Below are 9,206 nucleotides of genomic sequence, written 5' to 3'. Positions count from 1 at the left end.
TTCACACATGAAGCGTAACTTTATCTTAGATATCAGCACTGAAGGAGCTCTTAAAGTCAAAAGGCGAACGATTGTACACACAAGTCAGTCACTCGTCCACAATGAGCAAATTGAAGAGGTATCATCCTCGTTTCATATTACAGTAGAAGAAGATACACTGTCAGATGTTGAAGCCACCAAGGATGAGGTCGATGAAGCTCCTCTAGCCTTGGAAGATGGAGTACAGGCTACAGTTGATGAACTTAAAGAGATCAATTTAGGAACTACTGAAGAACCCCGACCAACTTTCATCAGTGCCCTTCTCACTCTTGAAGAAAAAGAAGGATACCTCCAGCTCTTGGTAGAATATAAAGATGTGTTTGCTTGGACTTACAAAGAAACGCCTAGGCTCAATCCAAGTATTGCTTTACACAATTTGGCAGTAAAGAACGGCGTACGCCCAATAAAACAAGCTCAAAGACGCTTTCAGCCGGAGCTTATCCCTCAAATAGAAACTGAGGTCAATAAGCTAATTGAGGCAGGCTTCATTCGTGAAGTACAGTATCCGGAGTGGATCGCTAATATCGTCCCTGTCAAAAAGAAGAATGGACAAATTCGGGTGTGCGTTGACTTCCGTGATCTGAACAATGCATGTCCCAAGGATGATTTTCCGTTACCTATCACTGAGATTATGGTTGACACCACTACTGGTCATGAAGCCTTATCTTTCATGGATGGCTCTTCTGGTTATAACCAAATTCAAATGAATCCTAAAGATGAAGAGTTCACAGCTTTTTGTGCCCCTAAAGGCATTTATTGTTACAACGAGCCATGCAAAAGAATGCTGGTGCTACTTATCAACGAGTCATGCAAAAGATCTTTGATAATGTACTTCATAAGTACGTGGAGTGTTATGTCGATGATCTGGTGGTTAAAACAAAAAGGAGGGAAGACCATTTGGTAGATTTGCGATCCATGTTCAACCACTTAAGAAAGTATCAGCTTAAAATGAACCCTCGCAAGTGCGCTTTCGGTGTAACATCTGGGAAATTTCTTGGTTTCATTATGAGGCACTGCGGTATTGAAATTGACCAGTCCAAAATTGAAGCTATCCAAAAAATGCTAGAGCCCAAGAACCTGCGAGAACTTAGAGGCTTGCAAGGAAAACTAGCTTACATACGACGATTTATTTCAAACTTGGCAGGTCGATGTCAACCTTTCAATAGATTGATGAAGAAGGATGCACACTTTGAATGGGTTGAGGCTTGTAGCAATACTTTTGCGCGCATCAAAAGATACTTGCTTAATCCTCCAGTTTTAGGTGCTCCTATCCCTGGAAAGCCTTTGGTACTGTACATCACGGCACAAGAAAGGTCTCTAGGTGCTCTTATGGCACAAGAAAATAAAGAGGGGAAAGAAAGAGCCCTTTATTATCTAAGTCGAACTCTCAATGGAGCTGAATCAAATTATTCTCCTATTGAAAAGATATGCCTCGCTCTTTTCTTTGCCATAGACAAATTGGAGCACTACATGCAAGCACATACGGTCCGTTTGATATCAAAGGCGGACCCGATTAAATATGTCCTCACCAGGCCAGCGGTTTCGGGTCACATAGCTCGATGGGCAGTCTTGCTGCAACAATACGACCTTGCATATGTTCCGCAAAAAGCTATCAAAGGACAAGTATTGGCAGATTTCTTAGCTGATCACCCCATCCATCTGATTGGGAGTTCTCTGATGATTTCCTGGGCGAAGACGTGTTTTACATTGAAGTAATGCCACCATGGATGATGTTTTTCGATGGGGCTGCACATCAAGAAAGAGCGGGGGCAGGTGTAGTGTTTGTTTCACCACAACGACAAATACTTCTATACTCGTTCTCATTAAGCGAACTTTGCTCTAACAATGTAGCCGAATATCAAGCATTGATCATTGGTCTACAAATGGCCATTGAGATCGGCATATTGCAGCTCGAGATCTTTGGGGATTCTAAATTAATTATCAACCAAATCTTGGAGCAGTATGATGTCAAGAAAGAAGACCTTGTCCCTTATTGCAAATATGCGAAGAAGTTGCTCGCAAATTTTGAGGCAATTACATTGGAGCATATACCAAGGAAGGAGAATAGACAGGCTGATGCTTTAGCCAATTTGGCTACCGCCTTAGCATTATCCCAAGAAGAGACAGCCAAAATTGCTATTTCCCAAAGGTGGGTGGTGCCTTTCGTGGTTGAAGAAGAAGAAGAGCAAGCTAACGTCATTTCTATATGCCTTGTCGAAAAGGAAGATTGGCGACAAACGATCATTGAGTACCTTCAACATGGAAGACTCCCGGATGATGTACGCCATAAGACCGAAGTTCGGCGAAGGGTTGCTCGATTCATTTATTATAAAGAAACTCTCTTTCGCCATTCATTTGATGGTTTGTTTCTCCGTTGCTTAGGAGAGGAAGAGGCTAAACAAGCCTTAGAGGAGGCTCATTCTGGAATATGCGGTTCACACCAATCAGGTCCTAAGTTACACTACAGGATCAAGCGAATGGGTTACTATTGGCCTACGATGGTGCAAAATTCCATGGAGTACGCTAAGAAGTGTGAAGCTTGTCAATATCATGCAAATTTCATCCATCAGCCACCAGAACCTCTACACCCAACTGTAGCTTCTTGGCCTTTTGATGCATGGGGGCTTGACGCAATAGGACCATTACCAAAATCATCCGGTGGCCATTTGTACATCTTGGCTGCAACTGATTACTTCTCAAAATGGGCAGAAGCTGTGCCTCTTAGGGGAAGTGAAGAAAGAAACGGTGGTCAATTTTATCCGAACTCACTTGATCTATCGGTATGGTGTTCCTCGGTATATCATAACCGATAATGGCAAACCGTTTCAGAATAGGCTGATGACGGAGCTGTGCGAGAAATTTGCATTTAAACAGTACAATTCTTCTATGTACAATGCCCTAGCGAATGGATTAGCTGAAGCCTTTAACAAAACTCTTGGCAGTTTGTTAAAGAAAGTGGCATCCAAAACTAAGCGAGACTGGCATGAAAAAATTGGAGAAGCATTATGGGCATATTGAACAACATTTCGAACGCCTACTCAAGCGACCCCATATTCTCTCGTTTATGGAGTAGAAGCTATCCTTCTCTTAGAACGCCAGATCCCATCACTACGGATCGCCATTCAAGAAGGGTTAACTAAAGAGGAAAATGCCAAGCTTAGGTTACAAGAGCTAGAGGCACTGGATGAGAAAAGGCTCGAGGCCCAACAACGCCTTGAGTGCTATCAAGCTCGTTTGTCAAGCGCATTCAATAAAAGAGTTAAACCACGATCATTCCAAGTTGGTGACTTAGTCCTTGCCGTTTGAAGACCTATCATCACGACTCATCGTACAGGTAGTAAGTTCACCTTAAAATGGGATGGACATTATGTTGTGCAAGAAGTTTACACTAATGGAGCTTATAAGTTGATTGATCAGGAGGGTGTAAGGATCGGCCCCATCAATGGAAAGTTCCTCAAACGCTTCTATGCTTGAAAATCGAGAACTACTCCTCAGCAAGAGTTTAAACTGCCTACTGCAGCACTACAAGGGTACATGACGTCTTCTCATTACCTTTGAAAGTGTACAAATAAGGAGAAATTAATCCCACTCTATGTCACCATTTGCGAGTGTGGCGTAGTGGCTGAATGCCCATGTCGCCCTTGAGGCCAAGGTCTCGGGTTCGATTAGAGGTAATACCCACTATTGCGCAATTGGTACCCATGAAATGCCGTGGGGTGTAGGGCGAGGATTACGCACGTGAGCCCTCCCTTTTTCTTTTTTTTTTTTTCTTTTTGTAAAAAGAAACAACAAAAACAAATCATGAAAAAAAAAAAAACAAACAAACAAAGAAAAAAAAATCATCAAAACTAAAAAAAAAAAAAAAAATTATTGAACTATGTAATGACTTGATCCCTCTCGAGGGTAGATAGGCAACTTAGTATCTTTTTGCTAATTTCAGTCACTCACTCAAAAGAAAAAGAGAGTTTCATTATTAAAACATGAAAAGAAAGGAGCAGAGAATAAGTCTTCTTTATTAATTGACAAAAGGAAAATAGTACAGGGAAAAGCATGATGACACGTATGAAGGGAATTAAAATACAAAAGATTACGACATCCATTTCAAGTCTTTCAAACTAGAGCAACTATCTTCCAGCAAGGCTCGTATCTTCTCTAAAGCCTCTATATCCTAGTCTTCAAGAATGGAAGCGGATTTGACTTCTTCAAGTTGTTCCTCTAAAGCTTGCACAACGTCGTCTTGTTCAACTTGATGAGTTTCAATTTGAGACAATGATTGCTCTAATTGGCCAAGCTCGGTTTGCAAGTTAGCCATCCTCAAAGTAACAGTATCAAGCTCGATCTTCAAAGATGCCTTCTCATGCAATGCTTCAGCAAGGAGGAATTCAACTTCAGCCTCACGTTGAATTAAGATAACAGGACTTGGTCGTGTATTTAGCGATTCTTTCATCTTTAAATAGTTTGCAACACCCTTGCAATATTTGTCAACATTTTCACACAAGTATTGAGGGTCCACTCTAAGACTTTCAACCTCACTATAAATTTCATGTACTTCAGCTTGTGGGAGGATATTGTCTATAGAAAGATTTGAAAGCCTGTTTAAAAGAACATCTCCCAGCATAGAAGCCCCTGTCCTATGCACGGAAGAAATATGCACCTTGGCATGAAATATAGAAACTTCTGGAGGGTTGATTGGTTGCAAGGATGAGAGAGGTGTCATTTTTGTTTCAATTGGAAATTTGGACAACGTACCAGCATCAGCAGACTTACGCCTCTTGAGATCCAAACTCTTCGTAGATGGCTTTGAGGTAGAAGACTGACTATGTGTAAGAAGATGTGCATGATCTGTAAAAGTCTCTGCATCAACACCTTTCATTGGACTCTTCAAATGTTTCCAACTGGGGTCGAAGTCGTCACACACCTCCTTTTCAAAAATTTCAATGGCATCCCTAACTGGTATAGCAAGCGAACCTTTGATGCTTTGACTTTGTCCAAACTCTAACAAGGGTTGTGGAATGTATGAGTCTTGTAGATCCCTCTTTCCCTTCTGAGGTTTGTTGGACGTTAGTGATTTAACAAAGGAGGAGGCAATTTCAACTAGAAAATTTGTTCCTCTGGTAAAATCAGTTTTGCATACTCCTTCCCACCATTGTTTGTAGCTATGTCTGACCCGGCTTCCAAAGTCTGACGCAAAAGCCAAAATGAGTACCTTGGAATCTGTGTTGCGGCAAGTGAAAGATTGGTAGAATTGGTATAGATCTTTTAAAGAGCCTGTATGAATTTCTTCCTTTAAGTCACTTGGAATGTCTTGATGAAATCCAAAGCACCGACTGAATCTGTGGGGGCTATATGCTTCTACAATGTGTTGGTCTTCACATCGAAGTGACAAGTACCCCGAGCGCAGGCTAAACATATTGAATTGGATCGGTGTGAGGTTTATTATTCTGCTAACGACTGTCAAATGAATAATAAACTCACGACTTATATTTGCATGAACTCTTAATCCTAAGAGAATAATGGACTTGATCATGAAGTGCAGGTTGCTTTAATATATCACGAGTGAGATTTAAAGATACGATCAAAACCTCAGTATATTGGGCAACCACATTTAGTGTTGATGAAACATATATTCTCAAGATGGAATTCATAGTCTCTTAACGGAGATACAAAATATTCCCTTGAGATATGTTTAATAGGTTTGTTATTCAAAGTGTTAGGCCTAACTACTTTAGTAAATTGTTGCTAGAGTATATATTTATGAAATTGGATTTCATAAATATATGATGAATAACTTAAAGGATTAAACCAGGTACTCAAGAATAAGATGTAGTAATTTACAAAGTGGTAGTCTACATTAATGACTTTGTATTACTATGAATATTTTATGAAGGGGTTGTATGTATAATAAAGTCTTGGGATATTATTTATTAATAAGGCCTAGAGTGCAACTATATTTATATAGTGGTATTAAATATAGTTAATGATAACTTTGGACTTGTCAAGAGTTGACAAAAAAGCCCAAGGCCCATTGGAGCTAGTGTCTTATTGGTCTCTTATGGTCTCACTCCAAGCCACACATTTAAGCCCATTTGGAAAGGCCCAAAAGGCCAGCCCAATTAGATAATCGGTTAGACACAAAGGGAGAAACATACAAAATTTTCTGTAGAGAATTTTGTAAGAACAAAATTGTGAAGTGGTGTGAAGAAGTGTTAGACACTTTGACATTCTCCCTTTTGGAACTAATTGAGAGACCACACATCTTGGGCGTTAGTGGAATTGGAGTGAAGATTGAAAGTGTTCCTAAACGATTTTGATCTTCGGTTTTGAAATTCACCACTCCAAGGTACACTCTTTTGTTCTTAAATTCTGAAACTTATATAGTACATGTTAACTTACTGGCAACTTCCCATAGCTAAGATTAGGGTGATCCCTCCATCCCAGGTTATACATGCTCGAATAGGGACCATACTTCCTTTGCGATTTTCCAAGAAAACCACCTGCCACATTCACTTGATCAATGGGCTCCTCTTGAAGATTTGGGCATATATTGGTTGGATGTCCTACTACCAAAAAAATTCCATAAGCCTTCACCGTTTGCATACTACCTACAACCATTTGATGAACAAGAGAAGTTAGACTCGCAATTTATTGTTCAAGGGAGGAGATATTTACCTCATTAACATGCTTTGATGGAGAGTCAAGCCTAGTGCCAAGCTTTGATGGAGATATTTCTTGCGGCCTCGGGAGTTTTATCCACCAAAGCTCCTCCACTAGCTGCATCAATCATGCTCCTATTAGTGGGTAGAAGGCCCTCATAGAAATATTGGATAAGTAGTTGCTCACTAATTTGATGATGGGGGCAGCTTGCACATAATTTCTTGAAATGTTCCCAATATTCATGTAGGGACTCTCCAGAAACAACTTCTTCATCTCGTTCCATGTTTTAATACTCCTGGAGGGTAGTTAATCGAGCCAATCCTTAGCCGAATCCTTCAAAGAAAATAGAAAGGCTCTTAATTTAATTTGATCTTCAGTCACTCCCGTAGGATTCATAGTCGTGCATACCACATGCAACTCCTTTAGATGCTTGTGAGGATCTTCCCCTGCAAGGTCATGAAAAGTGGGCAAGAGATGTATTAGTCCAGATTTTAATTCAACATTATGCATAATGGTTGTTGATTCAAATCAAGGGTAGCAAGCTCTTTCAAAGTTTTATTCCAGCCATGACTTCTTCCTCTTCTAAATCAGAACCAGTAGCAAATAGGGGGTCAAGACTAGGGACAATAAGATGGAAAAAGGCACGAGCAAATTTTGCCGAAGTGCAGGACGATGCGAGGCGATGCGGTGCAGCATGCACACGAGCATGCCCCCGGGATGCCCATCGCCTGCCTGGAAAAGAACCTCACTTTTCAAAAAATCCTCATTTTTAGAAAATCACTCCAAATACGTGAGCAGGAAGCAGCCAAGGCTAAGGCAGCTCTCATGGGTAGGCAAGTAAGGCAGCCCCCATGGGCAGGCAACCAAGGCCAGGGCATGCAGCAACCAAGGTCAAGGCAGCCCCCCATGGGCATGCAACAACCTAGGCCTAGGCATGCAGTAGCCAAGGCTAAGGCAGCCCCCATGGGCAAGCAACGAAGCCCAAGGCACGCAGCCCCCTAGCATGGACGCTGCTTGAGGGGTAGTGGCAGCACGGCGTGGGCACCCGAGCGAGGCCTTGGCATGCCTCATAGGTGGGATACCAAGGCCGTGGCATGCCTTTGGGACCCCGTAAAGGCCATGGCAACACTTGGGGGGGGGGTGCTACTGCCAAGCCTAGCTGGCCTCTTTGGAACCCTCCTACTCTTACACCCTAAAGAGCGCTTAGGAAAAATCCGGTCTGGCATAAGGAAACATCGATTTGCTGAGGAGGAATAATGGGCCTTTTTGGGAGCAATTAATGGAATCTTGCCCTAATTTTTTGAACACATGCTAAGAGAAATCCAATCTTCAAACTGTTAAAATTGAAGGCCAAATTCAACATATTTTATTTTTTATGGTTTTTGGAAGTCGAAAAATAGGAAAAATCATAAAAAATTAAAAAATGCTTGGAACGCCGAACCTCTTGCTGGAAAACCTCTGCTAAAATCATGCAATGAATTTAGGGACAGAAAAATGGAAAAAGGCATAAGCCAATTATGTCGGAGTGCAGGGCGATGTGGGGCGATGCGGCGTGGCATGCACGTGGGCATGCCCCTAGGCACTCTGCCATGCCTAATGTCTGCCTCCTTGGGGCAAATAACCTCCTTTCCCCCCCTCCCAAATTAAAAAAAAAAACCTCATTTTTTAGAAATCACTCCAAATTTGTGGGCAACTAGCAGCCAAGCCCTAGGACAAGGCATGCTGCTAAGGCTAGGGCATGCGGTAGCCAAGCCCTAGGCAGCCCCCATGTGCATGCAGTTAAGGCCAGGGCATGTAGTAGCCAAGGCCAAGACAGCCCTCCATGGGCAGGCAGCCAAGGCCAGGGCATGCAGCAGCCAAGGCTAAGGCAAGCACAAGGCATGCAGCCAAGGCTAAGGCAGACCCCCATGGGCATGCTGCCAAGGCCAAGGCATCCCCCATAGGCACGCTGTCAAGGCCAGGGCATGCAGCCAAGGCCAAGGTAGGCCTCATAGGCGTGTTGCAAAGGCCAAGGCATGCAGCCAAGGCCAAGGTAGCACCTATAGGCACATTGCCAAGGCCAAGGCATGCAGTCAAGGTGCTGCCAAGGCCAAAGTAGCCCCCATGGGTGTGCTACTGCCAAGGCCATGGTAGCCCCTATGGGCATGCTGCTAAGGCCAAGGCATGTAGCCAAGGTACTGTGAAGGCCAAGGCAGCACCCATGGGCATGCTGTCAACGTCAAGGCATGCATAAGGCACGCAGCTAAGGCCAAGGTAGCCCTCATGGGCACGCTGTCAAGGCCGGGGCATGCACAAGGCACACAACCAAGGCCAAGGCAGCCCCCACGGGCGTGGGCACCCCCCCAAGTGCTGCCATGGCCTTTGAGGGGTCCCAAGAGCATGCCATGACCTTGGCATCCCACCCATGAGGCATGCCAAGGCCTCACTCGCATGCCCACGCCGTGCTGCCACTGCCCCTCAAGCAACGTGCATGCTAAGGGGCTGCATGTCTTGGCCTTGGCTGCATGCCCATA

General features: G+C 43.3%; 1 protein-coding gene across 1 annotated transcript; it reads left to right on the top strand.

Moving 5' to 3' along the window:
• Positions 1 to 1,754: 1,754 nt before the first annotated feature.
• On the top strand, positions 1,755 to 2,852 carry LOC142616178 (uncharacterized). The gene is made up of 2 exons (XM_075789044.1): positions 1,755 to 2,400; positions 2,677 to 2,852. The coding sequence occupies exons 1-2, from the start codon at positions 1,755 to 1,757 to the stop codon at positions 2,850 to 2,852; spliced, it is 822 nt and encodes a 273-aa protein (XP_075645159.1).
• The last annotated feature ends 6,354 nt before the right edge of the window (positions 2,853 to 9,206 follow it).

This window comes from Castanea sativa, chromosome 11, assembly GCF_040712315.1.
Source record: "Castanea sativa cultivar Marrone di Chiusa Pesio chromosome 11, ASM4071231v1".
NCBI lineage: Eukaryota > Viridiplantae > Streptophyta > Magnoliopsida > Fagales > Fagaceae > Castanea > Castanea sativa.
The sequence above is the reverse complement of the archived record's forward strand: the minus strand, read 5'-3'. Positions and strand labels throughout refer to the sequence as shown.